The sequence below is a fragment of the Microcaecilia unicolor genome, chromosome 9, assembly GCF_901765095.1.
Source record: "Microcaecilia unicolor chromosome 9, aMicUni1.1, whole genome shotgun sequence".
Taxonomy (NCBI): Eukaryota; Metazoa; Chordata; class Amphibia; order Gymnophiona; family Siphonopidae; genus Microcaecilia; species Microcaecilia unicolor.
In genome coordinates this window covers 206,252,870-206,272,147 of record NC_044039.1, presented here as the reverse complement: position 1 = coordinate 206,272,147, position 19,278 = coordinate 206,252,870, and the positions used below count along the sequence as shown (strand labels likewise).

Genomic DNA, 19,278 nt, shown 5'->3' with positions numbered 1-19,278 from the left:
TATCATCCTCACTTTAATATTCCCTTATCTCTTGTTTGTCTGCCCTAATTAGATTGTAAGCTCTGTCGAGCAGGGACTTTCTCTTCATGTTCAAGTGTACAGCGCTGCGTACGTCTAGTAAAGCTATAGAAATGATAAGTACTAGTAGTAGTAGTCTTTGGGATTCCGGAATCTTGCTGCTCTTTGGGATTCCGGAATCTTGCTACTCTTTGTCCTTATCCCTTATTTGTCCTGCTGGTCTGTCTTAATCAGATTGCAAGCTCTGTCGAGCAGGGACCGTCTCTTCATGTTCAAGTGTACAGCGCTACGTACGTCTAGTAGCGCTATAGAAATGATAAGTAGTAGTAAGCAGTAGTAGTTCATGCATATTCATTGTGGATATCCTGAAAACCGGACTGGCAAGGGGTTCTACTCCAGGACTGGACTTGGGAAACACTGATCTAGGACATTCAAGAAGATAAACACACACACACACACCAGAGGCTGAGGAGGGGAAAAGCGGTTTATTTCATATGATAATTTCTTCTTGATCAGAACTTATGCCCATCCACACTTCGCATCACAGCATCAACGCATGCCAGCCTAACCTTCGTATTGGAATGATGCAGTCATGCTTGGCGCTCAGTTTTGATGACACCTCTCCCCCCCCCCTCCCCAAAAAAAAAAAAAAACTGTAGGGATGGCAGGGACTGCAGGAACAAAAACACAGATGCTCTCACCAGGAAAAACATCCTTGCAAGGCAACATAAAAATAAGATTATGATACAACCTCCCACTCCTGTTCCCCGTAGCCCAGTAAAACATAATCAGAGGAGCCAAGTATAACTTACGTTAAGAGCAGGATTTAAAGTGCACCCAGCATATGGCTAAATTAGCACAAATTGAAAACTTATGAGCAGAATCAGCATCCCAGGTTTGCTTAGTGCTCCTTCAAGCCTTTGATATACAGTAGGAATGTACAGGCTGGACAGCCTACGACAGGTGGAGGGAGGGGTTAGGGGAAAAGGCTTGAAGCCTTGATAATGATATTACCGTCGGAAACTTTCCAATGTCTTCTAACCTATCTTTTTCCTCTGCCACCCCCTGCCCAATAAAAGCTGTGCATTTTTCTTTAATTTTGGAGGTACTCCCTCCTCCGTTAAGTTTGGTCCAGACTACAACCCAACGTTTCTACATCCCCACTCCTTTTAAGGTCCTCATAGAAGGTCACCAGAATACCACAACAGCCTTTTTGGAATGGCATACAATATTCATCCGATATTGACAACAACTGTAAAAAATTTTTTTTTTTTAAATAAAATAAAACGAAACTATGATTTCATAAACAAGGTGCAACGAGAAAGCAGTTGAGAACAAGAATCAAACCAAGGTAAATAAACTCTCTTACATTCGGAAAAGCTATTTTCTAGCATGAATCTTTCGGATCCTATTGAATCCAGTGAGGTCTGACTTAAACAAAACAGTGCTCACAAAACAATTTTAATGTCTAGTGTTAAAAAGAAAAGTACAGAAAATATGTAAACGTACTAGAACTGGAATTGGCTGGGATTTCATCCCTTTGCCATTACTGGATGACACCTACCTCCAACTCCACCCTTATTGTTCTTTTTTTCATTTTCATTCTTTCAATCAATCAAGTAAAAAAAATCAATAAAACCGCAGTACTTATACTATTCCATCTTGTTCGTATTTTGTAATCATGATTTCAACTTCACCGGTGAGCGTGGGATGGGGTGAGGAGGAAGAGGAGGAGACGGGTGCTTGTCCTTCCCGTCAACTCAACTACTGAGAAGATGCCTTGGTTGCCAAGGTTGCCACACAGTGCTGCTGGAAACTTGGAGACACCGCAGAATTGCACCCTAGTCTCTGGTGTTGCAATTTCACAGACCCGTTGGTCTCGCTCTCCACAATCCAAGAGTCCTTTCCCATACCGCCGCTGCCGCCCTGCTCGGACAGTCTGTTGCAGTTCAGGTGCGGTAGCTCAGCCACCTGGGTTTGCAGGACTGAGGCAATGTGGTTAAGGAGGTGTGTGAAGAATTCCGAGACACCTTCATAACCTGGGGATGGGAAAAACCAAAAGAAAACCATGTAAGGGTATATTAAAACCCACCACATTTCTATCCTCACCAGCCCCAATCCGACACTTCCAGGCACATCAAGCAGCACCCAAAGAAAAAAAATTGCTGCTCACCTGTAACGGATGTTGTTCATAGACAGCAGGATTAATCGGGCACATAAGTGGATGATGTCACTGATTAGTGCTCAGAACTAGTGGAAAGTCCCCAGCATGGGTGGTTCTTCCCACTTGCAATAGTGCCTTCAGTGTATTCAACTAGCTTAAAGCTCAAGATGAACTCTCGGAGAGGCTTAATTAACCTGGCTGTCCATGGAAAACACCTGTAACAGGTATGCAACTCTGTCAAACAAGAAGAACTGAATCTTGGAGAAGCTTAATTAACCTGGCTGTCCATCTGGATGGAAACATGTGACCCATTTGTTGGCGGTTAAGTGTCAGTTGAAGGCACATTTGATGTTTCTGGCTTTTTATGTTACTGCTGGCTAAGTTTAAGGTTGTGCTTGAGATCTTGCTATCTGCTTATGGACTAAGAAGTAGGTTTGAATTTGTAATATTTTGCTGTGTTTTTAGGTCTGCATGATTTACGTATTTTCCCCTGGATTCTACATAGCGCGCCTAGCGTTCCGCGCTGAAAACTAAGCGTATTCCATAACAATGCGCGTAACTTAACTGGCATAACAAGCTAATCAGCGTTGATAAGAGCACCTAATGAGCACTAACTGGCAATAATTAGAATTTATGTGCCCAATTCGCTAAGCATATTCTGTAATAAACTGCGACTAAATTCTAGTGTGCACAGTTCAGAAGAGGGGGGGGGGGGGGGGGGGCGGTGGTTATGGGTGGGGAAATGGGCGTTTCATGGGCATTCCAAAATTTACCCATGTAGTTATAGAATACAGCCCAGTGTGCGTAAATCTACTCGCAGGGATTTACGCCACGTTTTTGTTGGTGTAAATGGAGGCGTGTAGTTTTAGGCACTAGGATATCAACCAGGGCTTTTTTTTTGAGGGGGTACTTGGGGGTACTGAGTACCGGCACCTTTTCCACTGTCTCCTAAAATTGACTTGTGGACCCCAAATTTAGAGGTCAGGCTCTACACACTAATTCTGCCTTGTCATAGATTCTGGGACTGGTTGCAGGGGGCCTGGCAATTCTGGGGTGGGTCTCTCAGTAATCACCCCCCCTGAAGGGTGACCTAGCATTTGAGTACCGGCACCTTTTTTGCTAGAAAAAACACACTGATATCAACTAAGCGTATTCTATATACCGCGCCTAAACAGAGGCACCATTTATAGAATGCACTTAGGCGGAAATGTTTTCTGCGTGGATTATTTAGGTGCCATATATAGAATCTGGCCCTATACGTGTGTATATTTTGTACTCCACCCTGGATAAGGGTGGGTTCTACATAATAAATCTAAATCTTTTTTTTGTAGAACACTAGAACCATGTGGCCAAAACACATGTACATTTCAGTCGTGATCACTTACACAAGCCTTGTAATTTGTGTAAATGCCAGCTAGCATGAATGTGTATAAGTGATAGAATTCTATAATTTAGGCACATACTTGTCCATTCTACCTATATTCTGCCCACAGGCAAAGAACGCACCTGTTATGTTTCAGGGTAGTGGAAGTCTACGCCAGACTGAATCTAAAAGCAGACTTAAACAGGCCCGCAACAGGATTAATGCCTGAAACAGGATAGAGGCCCAAGTAGGCCGAGCAAGCAAAGCCTCAGTGACTTGCATAGAAGCTGGCGGCTTCTCAGGAACCCATTCATACAGTAAGCATAAGACTGCTGGAACCCACTGACGCAATGGAGAACGTGGTACTGGAACCCACATACACAATGAAGCACGACTGCTGGAACCCACACACACACGGGCCCTTTTACTAAGCCGCATAAGCATCTATTCATGCCCAACGTGCGCCAAAATGGAGTTACCACTTGGCTACCGTGGTAAATTCATTTTGGCATGCGTCCAATACGTGCGTCCGAAAAATTATTTTCAGACGTATCGGACGCGCGCCAAACGGCATTTGAAGCGCATAGCTCATTACCGCCTGGTTACCACGTGAGACTTTACCGCTAGGTCAATGGCTGGCGGTAAGGTCTCAGACCCAAAATGGACGCATGGAAATTTTCATTTTGCCGTATGTCAATTTTCGGCAAAAATTTAAAAAAGGCATTTTTGAAGGTGCGCTGAAAAATGATTCTGCGCGCACCCAAAACCCACACCTACACCACTGCAGGCCATTTTTCAGCACACCTGAGTAAAAGGACCCCACAATGAAGTGTGAGGCTGCTGGAACCCACACACACAAAGAACCACAAGACTGCTGGAACCCACAAACACAAACAAAGAAGCTGGAAGTGTTACTGGAACCCACTCATACACAGATGCTGGAAGCGTTACTGGAGCCCTCACACAAGCAAAGGCTGGAACCCAGTCACACAAGCAACGAAGCTGAAACCCACTCATACTAGCAATGAGGCTGGACCCGGGACCCACATGCAGCTGGGAGCAACTAGGGCTGCTTTGACGCCAGAACAAGGGCTGATGGGGTTAAGTCTGGTCGTCTGACGTCATCAAGGGCGCCAGAGGTTCCAGCGGGTGGAGCTCCTCCCACTGGCAGCACAACCCGATCCCAGAGACCCGCCTCGCGCTGGACACTGCCAACGCGGCCCCCGTCAGCAGAGTCATGGTAGGACAGGGACAGCACCGTCAAATCATGACAAATACTTTGCCGCTAGTTGGTATTTTATAAGGTCATTTCCACACGTAAGAGGCCACTTATGCACGTAAGCGACTAAATTCAGTAAATGGCGCCCAAATTTAGGCGCTGAAAGAAATGCATGCTGAGCGCTATTCTATACATGGTACTTCAAGTTGGGCGCTGCTTACAGAATAACACATAGTGCCGGGATCCGTCCCAATTTTTATTCATGAAGATTTACACCAACTGAACCCTGGTGTAAATCCCCCCCAAATTCTATAACAGTGTGTGCATCTTTCGTGAAAGCCCCTGACCCGCCCATGCCACACCCCCTCTTCAGCTGCACACTTTGTTTCATATGTATTTACAGAAAGAGGACAATTTCCCAAAGCCATATATTCAGGCATATGGGCTATTTGAAAATGGCCGTACCCTCTCTGTGGATAATAATCTCTATATAAAACGCACCTCCAACATTCTAATGAAGCCTCAAGTTTCCCAACATTCTAAATGTGTCATGGTGTAGATCACTTTTTCTCCATGAGTGTCTGCCCCGCCCTCGCGTCACAACTTGACCCCTTGGGATCTCCTGCTTCTTTTCCAAAACACCTTGACGGAGGGGGGGGGGGGGGGGGCCCCAGTCACACACTCTCATTCTTTCTCACACACACACTCTCACACAGACAGCCTCAAACTATGTCACACACACTCGCACATTCACTCCGTCTCTCTCTCACACAGTCACTCTCACACACACTCTCTCAAACATACACACTCCGCTGAAAACCTTGCTAGCGCCCGTTTCATTGGTCTCAGAAATGGGCCTTTTTTACTAGTAGTTTAATAGTTTAAAAAGATTTGACATACCACTTTATTTAAACAAGTCAGAGTGCTTTACAATAATAAAATAAACAACAGAAAATAACATAAAATAAATAACAGAAAGGAATGCCATAAAATCATAGGACTACTACTACTACTACTACTACTACTATTTAGCATTTCTATAGCGCTACAAAGCAACATAAGAATAGCCATACTGGTTCAGACCAATGGCCCATCCAGCCCAGTATCCTGCTTCCAACAGTAGCCAAAGCAGGTCAAAAGTACCTGGCAGAATCCCAGAGAGTAGCAACATTCCAGAATCCCAAAAAGTAGCAGCATTCCATGCTACCAAGCCCAGGGCAAGCAGTAGATTCCCCATGTCTCCATCTCAATAACAGAGATTACCCTCATGTACTGCTTTCTTTTTAGCCGACTGACGCAAACACTTTTTGAACAAAAATAAGATTTCAGTTTTACTTTAAAGTGTTTAAAAAGAAACCTCTCCACGTACATGCAGATAGTTCTTTGCATTTTTGTGGCTGTCAGAAACTAGTGTTTTGTCTGAGATGCGGCTGCTCCTTGCCACCCCGCCCCCCCAGAAGCTGTTGCCTCAGCTAACTGCCTAGTATGCCTGGTGATTATGCCAAACTAAATCCTCAGACATTTTTCTTTTGTACTTTGCATCTGCTGTGTACGCCCCTGACTCCCATACAATGTACGAACAAACAAAGCCATCAAATGATAGATACCCGAAAGCAATGGCCGCGAGAGCGCTCTTACCTGGGAATGCATTGATATCAATAACCGCGTGCTGGCCAGTTTGATTATTAATTATAATGTCAATGCCGAAGAGTGAGATCCCAAGAGCCTGCCGCAGTGCCTTCGAGATTTCCCGGATGACATCATCACTTGGCCGCCCAAACACGCCTTCCACCTTATCAAGCTGGTTAAGTAAACAGATAGATAAAGAAAGAAAGAGAATGAACATGTATCCCTGTGTATGCCCCTCAGCAGAAGAACTTCACAGTGCTTCTTCATATCTAGGTTGTTATAAATTGCTAAAAACTTGGCTATTTTCACACAGTTTTAATAATGTGTTCCGATTTGTTATTTTGGAACTGCATGTTTTCTGCATCTGCTGTTGTTAATCTGTAAATCTATTTAATACTAAGCAAAAATGTGGTATATTAAGGTAAAATTATGTATAATCATACCTGATAATTTTCTTTCCATTAATCATAGCTGATCAATCCATAGACTGGTGGGTTGTGTCCATCTACCAGCAGGTGGAGATAGAGAGCAAACTTTTGCCTCCCTATATGTGGTCATGTGCTGCCGGAAACTCCTCAGTATGTCGATATCAAAGCTCCATCCGCAGGACTCAGCACTTAGAGAATTACACCCACGAAGGGACACTCTGCCCAGCTCACCACCGCCGAAACGGGGGAGGGGAATTAACCCAGCTCATCCCCACACAAGTGGGGGAGGGGAATCCGTCCAGCTCATCCCCGCGGAGCGGGGGAGGGACACCACACCCGCCGATGCGGGGGGATCTGGCTTATCCTGCAACCGCAACCGCGGGAGGAGCTGACTGACCCTAACACCGCCGAAGCGGGAGGGGTACAAAGCTGCCCTACAGCCGCACGTAGCGGGAGGGAGTGCCGGCAGAATTTAAGTCTCAATCCAGCCCCGTAAAACGGAGGGGAGAGTAATGCAGCAGCTCACTGTAACACAAACTCGTCTCAACTCTTGAAGAATCCAAGTGAAAAAACTTGAACACGAAGTCTTTCTGAAGTAACTGAAGACTGAACTTGAACCTGAAATGCAACCAGAATAAAAACAGTACAGATATCTGGGAGGGGCTATGGATTGATCAGCTATGATTAATGGAAAGAAAATTATCAGGTATGATTATACATAATTTTACCTTCCATATCATCAAGCTGATCAATCCATAGACTGGTGGGATGTACCGAAGCAGTACTCACCCAGGGCGGGACATAGAAATCCCTGACCGCAACACTGAAGCTCCAAACCGGGCCTCCGCCCGAGCAGCCACAGTCAAGCGGTAATGCTTAAAGAATGTATGGGCCGAAGCCCAAGTTGCCGCCTTGCATATCTCTTCCAAGGAGACGGAACCGGCCTCTGCCATCGAGGCCGCCTGAGCTCTTGTGGAGTGAGCCTTCAGCTGGATAGGCGGCACCTTCCCCGCGGCCACATAAGCCGCTGCAATGGCTTCCTTGACCCATCTTGCCACTGTAGGCTTAGCAGCCTGCAGACCCCTACGAGGACCTGCATACAGGACAAACAGATGATCCGATTTCCGGAAATCATTGGTCACTTCCAAGTATCTGATGATGACTCGTCTCACATCCAGATATTTAAGAGCAGAGTACTCCTCTGGGTAGTCCTCCCTACGAAAGGAAGGGAGACAGAGCTGCTGATTCACATGGAAGCGAGAAACAATCTTGGGCAGAAAGGAAGGCACTGTGCGAATAGTCACTCCTGCCTCAGTGAACTGCAGAAAAGGCTCTCGACATGAGAGCGCCTGGAGCTCGGAAACTCTTCTGGCTGAAGTGATAGCCACCAAAAAGACTGCTTTCAACGTCAGGTCTTTCAGAGATGCCCTTGACAAGGGTTCAAACGGCGGCTTCTGCAATGCTCTTAGCACCAGGTTGAGATTCCACGCAGGCACCACTGAGTGCAGAGGAGGGCGCAGGTGATTAACTCCCTTGAGAAAGCGCACCACATCTGGCTGCGAAGCCAGGGAAGCACCCTTCAGGCGGCCCCTGAAGCAAGCCAGAGCCGCTACCTTGACTTTAAGGGAACTGAGCGACAGGCCTTTGTCCAGACCTTCTTGCAGGAACGCCAACACTGAAGAAATTGGAGCAGTGAAAGGAGAAAGTGAGCCTGCTTCACACCACGCTGCAAAGATACGCCAAACCCTGGCGTAAGCAGTAGAAGTAGAGCGCTTCCTCGCTCTCAGCATAGTGGCGATGACCTTGTCTGAGAAGCCCTTCTTCCTCAGACGCTGCCGCTCAATAGCCAGGCCGTAAGACCAAAGGGGGAGGGATCCTCCATCACCACGGGACCCTGATGTAACAGGCCCTGCTCCACTGGCAGCCGCAGAGGATCGTCGACTGAGAGCCTGATCAGGTCCGCATACCAGGGACGTCTGGGCCAATCCGGACCCACCAGGATTACCCTGCCGGGATGCTTTGCCACCCGGTCTAGCACCCTGCCCAACATGGGCCAGGGCGGGAACACATAGAGAAGCTCTTGTGTCGGCCACTGTTGGAGAAGAGCATCTACTCCCAGGGATCGAGGGTCCCGTCCTCTGCTGAAAAAGCGCGGCACTTGGCAATTGGCCGATGACGCCATCAGATCTAGGCTCGGCTGGCCCCAGCGCTTCGTGATGTCCAAGAACGCCTGAGCAGATAGCTGCCACTCTCCGGGCTCCAAGGTATGGCGACTGAGAAAGTCCGCCTTGACATTCATGACTCCGGCAATGTGGGCCGCTGACAGCTGTTCCAGGTTCGCTTCTGCCCACTGGCATAGACTCATAGCCTCCTTGGCTAGAGGGGCGCTCTTGGTACCTCCCTGGCGGTTGACATAGGCCACAGCCGTGGCATTGTCCGACAGGACCCGTACAGGCTTCAACACCAGTACCGGGATGAACTCCAAAAGCGCCAACCGAATGGCTCTGAGTTCCAGGAGGTTGATAGACCACTTTGCCTCTGCAGGAGACCAGAGCCCCTGCGCTGTCCTTCCCAAACAGTGGGCTCCCCAGCCCGACAAAGAGGCGTCCGTCGTGACGACAATCCACTCTGGGGTCACCAGAGGCATTCCCGCAGACAACTTGTCTGTCTGCATCCACCAGCTCAGCGCCTTGCGCACTGCTGGATCCAAGGGAAGGCGCACAGCATAATCCTCCGACATCGGAGTCCAGCGCTGCAGCAGAGAGTGTTGAAGTGGTCTCATATGAGCCCTGGCCCAGGGCACTACTTCCATCGTGGCCGTCATAGAGCCCAACAGCTGCACATAGTCCCAAGCCCGAAGAGGAGAGGCTACTAGGAACTGGTCCACCTGAGCCTGAAGTTTGACAATCCGATTGTCTGGCAGGAACACTCTGCCCACTTGGGTGTCGAATCGAACTCCCAGATACTCCAGGGACTGAGTCGGGCGCAGCTGGCTCTTCTCCCAGTTGATGATCCATCCCAGGGAGCTCAAAAGAGCAACTACCCGGTCCACAGCTTTGCCGCACTCTGCATAAGAGGGGGCTCGGATCAACCAGTCGTCCAGATAAGGATGGACTTGTACTCCTTCCTTTCGCAGGAAGGCCGCTATGACCACCATTACTTTGGAAAAGGTCCGCGGAGCAGTAGCCAACCCGAACGGGAGGGCTCTGAACTGGAAGTGTCGGCCCAGGACTGCAAAACGCAGAAAGCGTTGATGAGGAGGCCAGATGGGAATATGCAAGTATGCTTCCTTGATGTCCAAGGATGCCAGGTACTCCCCTGCCTTCACTGCCGCTATAACAGAGCGGAGAGTCTCCATGCGAAAGTGCCGCACTTTCAAGGCCCGATTGACCCCTTTGAGGTCGAGGATAGGCCGGACAGAACCTCCTTTCTTTGGTACCACAAAGTAAATGGAGTAACGCCCCTTGCCAAGCTGACTTTCTGGCACCGGAACGACCGCACCCAGGCGGATCAGATTGTCCAAAGTCTGCTGCACTGCCACAGCTTTGACCGGAGACTTGCAGGGAGAGAGTACAAACCCGTCTCTTAAGGGTCGGCAGAACTCTAGCTTGTAGCCGTCTCTGATGACTTCCAGCACCCAAGCGTCTGAAGTTATTGTGGTCCACTCGCCCAGAAACGAGGACAGCCGTCCTCCAATCTGCACTGGGGCGTGGACCAAGACCCCGTCATTGGGTACGAGACCCTGGGGGAGGACCGGAGGGAGCACCTCCGGGACGGCGGTCTCTGCGAAAGGAATGCTGCTTGGGGGAGAAATTCCTCTTAACGGAAGAGGGGGCAGAAGAACCCGACCTGCCCGGGCGGTACCGACGGGCTTCCTGAAACCGTCCTCTGGAGGTACCGGGACGAGCACTAGCCCGAGCCCTGACCTCTGGTAACTTCTTGCCCTTAGACGTGCCGAGATCGGTCACGATTTTGTCCAGCTCGACCCCAAAGAGCAGCTTGCCTTTAAAAGGCAATCTAGCCAGGCGGGATTTAGAGGCGTGGTCAGCAGACCAATGTTTCAGCCAAAGCCACCGCCGCGCAGAGACTGTCTGAGCCATGCCTTTAGCTGAGGCTCTCAAGACATCATACAGCAAGTCTGCCAAATAGGCTAAGCCCGATTCCAGGGCCGGCCAATCAGCCCTCAAGGAAAGATCCGAGGGGGAAGCCCGCTGCACCATAGTCAGGCACGCCCTGGCCACATAGGAGCCGCAAACTGAGGTCTGCAAACTTAAAGCAGCCGCCTCAAAGGACGACCTTAAGGCCGCCTCCAATCTTCTGTCTTGGGCGTCCTTTAGGGCCGTGCCACCTTCCACCGGCAACGCCGTTTTCTTAGTCACCGCAGTGATTAAAGAATCCACGGTAGGCCACAGATAGGCCTCACGCTCACTCACAGCCAAAGGATAGAGGCGGGACATAGCCCTAGCCACTTTAAGGCTCGCTTCTGGGGCATCCCATTGAGCCGAAATTAAGGTGTGCATGGCATCATGCACGTGGAAGGTTCTAGGTGGGCGCTTCGTCCCCAGCATAATGGCAGAGCCAACAGGGGCTGAGGGAGAGACGTCCTCCGGAGAGGAAATCTTCAAAGTGTCCATGGCCTGTAACAACAGGTTGGGCAAATCCTCTGGGCTAAAAAGCCGCGCTGCAGAGGGGTCATCCGCTCCAACCGAGCGGGGATCCGTCTCCTCCAAGGAATCCGCAAAGGACCGTTGGGAGACCTCAGACACGCTGCCCTCATCTACATCGGAGGAGACAAATTCCTCCAAGGCCTGGGAATCAACCCGAGGGCGTTTGCCTCTGGGAACCTCAACCTCTTTACCAGACGAGGGAGCAGGGGCAGCGTTGTGCATGAGGAAGGCCTGATGCAGCAGCAAAACAAACTCGGGGGAGAAACCCCCCAGACTGTGCACTTCCGCAGCCTGGGCAACAGCCCTAGACGCACTCTCAACCGGCGCTCGAAATAGCGGGGGAGAGACATGCTGCGCATCCAAAATGGCGTCCGGCGCGAAACTCCGCGAAGGAGCCGCGCGGGAAGAACGGCTCTTAACATTAGCCGGTTTTGTGCCGTCGCCCAAATTAAGGGCGTTCATGGCATTAATGTCTCCAACCTCAAGGGCGGCCCCCGAAGAAGCCGTCCGAGCCGCGTGGCCGGCCAAGATGGCGGAGGCGAGGAGCGGGGGATGGGCGTTTATGGCGGGAAAAACCGCCACGCCGGAGGAAGGACCGGGACATTCATCGGTCACTAAACTGTCACCCATCAAGGGCGAATCAGGCTGTAAAACCCCCGCATCCCCTCTAGAAGCGCTCCAGCGATCCGGGGAGCGACCCTTTGCGCCCTCGCCCTCCGACGCCATATGCCACGAGGAGAAGAATCGGGGAACCCCCTGCCCGCTATAAAAAGGTAAAATTACCTGCTTGCCGCTCCGAGCTGTAACGAACTGGTGTCCCAGTGAGTAGCTGCAATGAACGTTTAAATAAACGTCAAAATAAACGCCTTTAAAGACGTTTAAAATTTTTTTTTTTTTTCTTTTTTTTTTTTTTTAAACGGAGCCAGCGGGAGGGGGGAGAAAAGGAGGGACCTGGCACCACCAGGTTTGCACTTGCTCAAAAGAGCCCTCAACCCCAGGCCTCAACAAAACCTAAGGATTAGGCTTGGAGGCCTAGCCAGAGCTGCTGCTGTGTGTGACCACCACCTGCTGAGATAGAGAACATACTGAGGAGTTTCCGGCAGCACATGACCACATATAGGGAGGCAAAAGTTTGCTCTCTATCTCCACCTGCTGGTAGATGGACACAACCCACCAGTCTATGGATTGATCAGCTTGATGATATGGAAGAGGCTTTTTTTACTAAGCTGCGTACGTGCCTACGCACACCCAACAAGCGCCAATTCGGAACTAACGCCTGGCTACCACGTGGCCCAGGCGGTAATTTCATTTTACACGCGTCCGAGCGAAAGAAAATATATTTTATTTTCCGGTGCACGGCGCTAACCGGGAAGTAATCAGCACTGTACATGCATTGACGATTACCGCCTGGTTAACAAGTGAGATCTTACCGCTAAGTGAATGGGCGGCGGTAAGGTCTCAGGCCCAAAATGGACGCGCGCCAATTTTCATTTTGCAGAACGTCCATTTTCGGCCATAAAAAAAGGGCCTTTTTTGCAGGCGTGCTGAAAAATGGACCTGCACGCGTTCAATACACGCGTCTACAACAGTGCAGGCAATTTTTTGGTGCATCTTAGTAAAAGGGAAATGGGACTTGATATACTGCCTTTCTGAGGTATTTTGCAACTACATTCAAAGCGGTTTACATATATACAGGTACTTATTTTGTACCTGGGGCAATGGAGGGTTAAGTGACTTGCCCAGAGTCACAAGGAGCTGCAGTGGGAATTGAACCCAGTTCCCCAGGATCAAAGTCCACTGCACTAACCACTAGGCTACTCCTCCCTAAGTCATGAAAACCAGTCCAATCCAAGAATGTCAGGGCCAACAGCCAAATACCTGCCTAGGATAAGGGACAGAATACATTTCATGCTGCTTTAAAAAAATTTTTTAAGGTCGGAATCTCATCTGATCTTCTCCATTCAACGTTCTTTTCCCCACATACATACTTCCCCCCTGCATCCCTTTCCCTTTTTTGCTATGCCCTCTTCTGATATGAGCAGAAAGAAAGGGGAAAAGGGCGGGGGCGGGGGGGGGGGGAGAATGTCTTTAGCTCATGGCAAGCCATCTACCCACAAAGAAAACACAAGTCACCAGTTCAAGACCCACTAACAACTACAGAAGCATATACATAAGAGTATGAAGACAGATAAGGTCTCTAAGACCCATGTCGCTTGCCCAGTTTGTAATGCCACAGCCCCCCAGGTGATCACTGGTTTCTTTTTTCATCTCTGGAGGACCCCGTTCTTATTCACTTAGTTCTAGAAATGAATGACCCTACGTCTCTGTGAATGCTCCTTCTGTGACATTTTCTGGCACTCAACAGCTCCTCTGTCTTTCTAACATTATGCACACACACATATTTTGAAAGTCAATATGCAGTGGGAAGATGGCCAGTTAACACTAATTGGAAAGGTATCCGGTTAATAACTTTATCAGTATATTCGACTGACTTATATCTTGTTCAGTTGAGTGCCTGAATATTCTCACCTAAAGTTAACTTTAGGACAGTGATTTTCCCAGTTAGTCATAACTACTTGGTTAAAATGTAACTGTGCCCCCCCCCCCCCCCCCCCAGCACGTTTCTCTCCTCTCCTATCTGCAGATGGGAAATTTGAAAAGCAAATATTTGTCTCAGTCAGTGGCGTTCCTAGGGGGGCTGACACCCGGGGCGGATCGCCGATGCGCCCCGCCCCCCGGGTGCAGCGCGACCCCCCCCCCCCGGCAAAAGGACACCCCCCGCGAAAGAACCCCCCGCCCGGGTGCATGCCGCTGGGGGAGTGCCGCGTGCGCCTGTCCGTCGTTCGTTCCATGCTCTCTCTGCCCCGGAACAGACCTGTTCCAGGGCAGAGGGAGCATGGAACGAACGACAGACAGGTGCACACGCGGCACCCCCCCCCCCCCCCCCAGCGGCATGCACCCGGGGCGGACCACCCCCACCGCCCCCCCCCCTAGGAACGCCACTGGTCTCAGTAACTCCTGAAGGTACCTAGACAAATGATTTGGCCTTCTGTCAGTTTCAGGGTTAAATTCAAACCTTATCTCTCTCCCATCTTTCCCCAATTTCTTCTCCCCTTCTCCTTCCTCATTCATCAACACATTTGTCTGTAAATATTTACACTTAATAGATAATTCTGTAAAAGAATTAGATCAGAAGGGCTGTATCAAATAAGCATTCATATTGTCTTTGAGTGAAATGTTACTAAGGAACTGCTTTGTACTTACTGCTGTTAAGACTGAAGAGGATTCCGGTTTTGATACATTGTGGCTATTGAAAAATATGGATTCTCTATCTGTAATGTAACAAACAAACAAAAACAAGCTAAACAAAAGGATACACAGACAGTGGAACAGGGTGGGGCTACCAGGGCCACGACCCAAAAAAGCTTTCTGCCTCACACAACATCAGCAACTAGAAAGGCTGTGGAAGAGTTTGGCTTGTTACCCTCCTAACTTCCACTGCAACCAAAACAATTCTCAGTACTGATAAAAGGGTAATAATTATATACTCACACTAGGTGGCAGCATTCTCTAGTCAATCTATAAATTGCCACCACTTTCTCCTGGCCACAATACTTAACCTTCCAGGGGCAGTTTATATAAATGGTCAACTGTCCTGGCCAGATAGCATGACAATTGAGCACAACACAGTAATAGAAACACATCAACATGTTCCTGCAAACTTTAAGCGAATGCTACATACCTGTAGAAGGTATTATCCAAGGACAGCAGGCTGATTGTTCTCACTGATGGGTGACGTCCACGGCAGCCCTCCAATCGGAACACTTTCTAGCAAAGTCCTTTGCTAGTCCTCGCGCGCCGATGTGCACCGCGCATGCGCGGCCGTCTTCCCGCCCGAACCGGCTCGTGCCGGCCAGTCTCATAAGTAGCAAGACAAACAGAAGGGAAGACACAACTCCAAAGGGGAGGCGGGCGGGTTTGTGAGAACAATCAGCCTGCTGTCCTCGGAGAATACCTTCTACAGGTATGTAGCATTCGCTTTCTCTGAGGACAAGCAGGCTGCTTGTTCTCACTGATGGGGTATCCCTAGCCCCCAGGCTCACTCAAAACAACAAATATGGTCAATTGGGCCTCGCAATGGCGAGGACATAACTGAGATTGACCTAACAATTTATCCAACTAACTGAGAGTGTAGCCTGGAACAGAATAAACATGGGCCTAGGGGGGTGGAGTTGGATTCTAAACCCCGAACAGATTCTGAAGCACTGACTGCCCGAACCGACTGTCGCGTCGGGTATCCTGCTGCAGGCAGTAATGAGATGTGAATGTGTGGACAGATGACTACGTCGCAGCTTTGCAAATCTCTTCAATAGTGGCTGACTTCAAGTGGGCTACTGACGCTGCCATGGCTCTAACATTATGAGCCGTGACATGACCCTCAAGAGCCAGCCCAGCCTGGGCGTAAGTGAAGGAAATGCAATCTGCTAGCCAATTGGATATGGTGCGTTTCCCCACAGCCACTCCCCTCCTGTTGGGATCAAAAGAAACAAACAATTGGGCGGACTGTCTGTTGGGCTGTGTCCGCTCCAGATAGAAGGCCAATGCTCTTTTGCAGTCCAATGTGTGCAGCTGACGTTCAGCAGGGCAGGAATGAGGACGGGGAAAGAATGTTGGCAAGACAATTGACTGGTTCAGATGGAACTCCGACACAACCTTTGGCAAGAACTTAGGGTGAGTGCGGAGGACTACTCTGTTGTGATGAAATTTGGTGTAAGGGGCCTGGGCTACCAGGGCCTGAAGCTCACTGACTGTACGAGCTGAAGTAACTGCCACCAAGAAAATGACCTTCCAGGTCAAGTACTTCAGATGGCAGGAGTTCAGTGGCTCAAAAGGAGGTTTCATCAGCTGGGTGAGAACGACATTGAGATCCCATGACACTGTAGGAGGCTTGACAGGGGGCTTTGACAAAAGCAAACCTCTCATGAAGCGAACAACTAAAGGCTGTCCTGAGATCGGCTTACCTTCCACATGGTAATGGTATGCACTGATCGCACTAAGGTGAACCCTTACAGAGTTGGTCTTGAGACCAGACTCAGACAAGTGCAGAAGGTATTCAAGCAGGGTCTATGTAGGACAAGAGCGAGGATCTAGGGCCTTGCTGTCACACCAGACGGCAAACCTTCTCCACAGAAAGAAGTAACTTCTCTTAGTGGAATCTTTCCTGGAAGCAAGCAAGATGCGGGAGACACCCTCTGACAGACCCAAAGAGGCAAAGTCTACGCTCTCAACATCCAGGCCGTGAGAGCCAGGGACCGGAGGTTGGGATGCAGAAGCGCCCCTTCGTCCTGTGTGATGAGGGTCGGAAAACACTCCAATCTCCACGGTTCTTCGGAGGACAACTCCAGAAGAAGAGGGAACCAGATCTGACGCGGCCAAAAAGGAGCAATCAGAATCATGGTGCCTTGGTCTTGCTTGAGTTTCAACAAAGTCTTCCCCACCAGAGGTATGGGAGGATAAGCATACAGCAGACCCTCCCCCCAGTCCAGGAGGAAGGCATCCGATGCCAGTCTGCCGTGGGCCTGAAGCCTGGAACAGAACTGAGGGACTTTGTGGTTGGCTCGAGATGCGAAGAGATCTACCAAGGGGGTGCCCCACACCTGGAAGATCTGTCGCACTACACGGGAATTGAGCGACCACTCGTGAGGTTGCATAATCCTGCTCAACCTGTCGGCCAGACTGTTGTTTACGCCTGCCAGATATGTGGCTTGGAGCACCATGCCGTGACGGCGAGCCCAGAGCCACATGCTGACGGCTTCCTGACACAGGGGGCGAGATCCGGTGCCCCCCTGCTTGTTGATGTAATACATGGCAACCTGGTTGTCTGTCTGAATTTGGATAATTTGGTGGGACAGCCGATCTCTGAAAGCCTTCAGAGCGTTCCAGACCGCTCGCAACTCCAGGAGATTGATCTGCAGATCGCGTTCCTGGAGGGACCAGCTTCCTTGGGTGTGAAGCCCATCGACATGAGCTCCCCACCCCAGGAGAGACGCGTCCGTGGTCAGCACTTTTTGTGGCTGAGGAATTTGGAAAGGACGTCCCAGAGTCAAATTGGACCAAATCGTCCACCAATACAGGGATTTGAGAAAACTCGTGGACAGGTGGATCACGTCTTCTAGATCCCCAGCAGCCTGAAACCACTGGGAAGCTAGGGTCCATTGGGCAGATCTCATGTGAAGGCGGGCCATGGGAGTCACATGAACTGTGGAGGCCATGTGGCCCAGCAATCTCAACATCTGCCGAGCTGTGATCTTCTGGGACGCTCGCACCCGCGAGACGAGGGACAACAAGTTGTTGGCTCTCGCCTCTGGGAGATAGGCACGAGCCGTCCGAGAATCCAGCAGAGCTCCTATGAATTCGAGTTTCTGCACTGGGAGAAGATGGGACTTTGGATAATTTATCACAAACCCCAGTAGCTCCAGGAGGCGAATAGTCATCTGCATGGACTGTAGAGCTCCTGCCTCGGATGTGTTCTTCACCAGCCAATCGTCGAGATATGAGAACACGTGTACCCCCAGTCTGCGAAGTGCCGCTGCTACTACAGCCAAGCACTTCGTGAACACTCTGGGCGCAGAGGCGAGCCCAAAGGGTAGCACACAGTACTGGAAGTGACGTGTGCCCAGCTGGAATCGCAGATACTGACTGTGAGCTGGCAGTATCGGGATGTGCGTACAGGCGTCCTTCAAGTCCAGAGAGCATAGCCAATTGTTTTCCTGAATCATGGGGAGAAGGGTGCCCAGGGAAAGCATCCTGAACTTTTCTTTGACCAGATATTTGTTCAGGGCCCTTAGGTCTAGGATGGGACGCATCCCCCCTGTTTTCTTTTCCACAAGGAATTACCTGGAATAGAATCCCAGCCCTTTTTGCCCGGATGGCACGGGCTCGACCGCATTGGCGCTGAGAAGGGCGGAGAGTTCCTCTGCAAGTACCTGCTTGTGTTGGAAGCTGTAAGACTGAGCTCCCGGTGGACAATTTGGAGGTTTTGAGGCCAAATTGAGGGTGTATCCTTGCCGGACTATTTGGAGAACCCACTGATCGGAGGTTATGAGAGGCCACCTTTGGTGAAAAGCTTTTAACCTCCCTCCGACTGGCAGGTCGCCCGGCACTGACACTTGGATGTCGGCTATGTTCTGCTGGAGCCAGTCAAAAGCTCGTCCCTTGCTTTTGCTGGGGAGCCGAGGGGCCTTGCTGAGTCGCACGCTGCTGACGAGAGCGAGCGCGCTGGGGCTTAGCCTGGGCCGCAGGCTGTCGAGAAGTAGGATTGTACCTACGCTTGCCAGAAGAGTAGGGAACAGTCTTCCTTCCCCAAAAAAATCTTCTACCTGTAGAGGTAGAGGCTGAAGGCTGCCGGCGGGAGAACTTGTCGAAAACGGTGTCCCGCTGGTGGAGCTGCTCTACCACCTGCTCGACTTTCTCTCCAAAAATATTATCCGCACGGCAAGGCGAGTCCGCAATCCGCTGCTGGATTCTATTCTCCAGGTCGCAGGCACGCAGCCATGAGAGTCTGCGCATCACCACACCTTGAGCAGCGGCCCTGGACGCAACATCAAAGGTGTCATACACCCCTCTGGCCAGGAATTTTCTGCACGCTTTCAGCTGCCTGACCACCTCCTGAAATGGCTTGGCTTGCTCAGGGGGGAGCTTGTCCACCAAGCCCGCCAACTGCCGCACATTGTTCCGCATGTGTATGCTCGTGTAGAGCTGGTAGGACTGAATTTTGGCCACGAGCATAG

The 19,278-nt window shown here is 50.2% G+C and overlaps 1 protein-coding gene across 1 annotated transcript in view; it reads right to left on the bottom strand.

The window, feature by feature from the left end:
- Positions 1-1,280: 1,280 nt before the first annotated feature.
- Positions 1,281-19,278, bottom strand: part of ITPK1 (inositol-tetrakisphosphate 1-kinase) — a 299,388-nt gene continuing 281,390 nt past the window's right edge. Inside the window, exons 8-10 of the mRNA XM_030214763.1 lie at positions 14,753-14,820; positions 6,403-6,565; positions 1,281-2,057 (exon numbers count right to left, since the gene is read on the bottom strand). Coding sequence (XP_030070623.1) covers positions 1,783-2,057; positions 6,403-6,565; positions 14,753-14,820 — 506 coding nt within the window. The 3' untranslated portion in view covers positions 1,281-1,782. The remainder of the gene's footprint in view (positions 2,058-6,402; positions 6,566-14,752; positions 14,821-19,278) is intronic.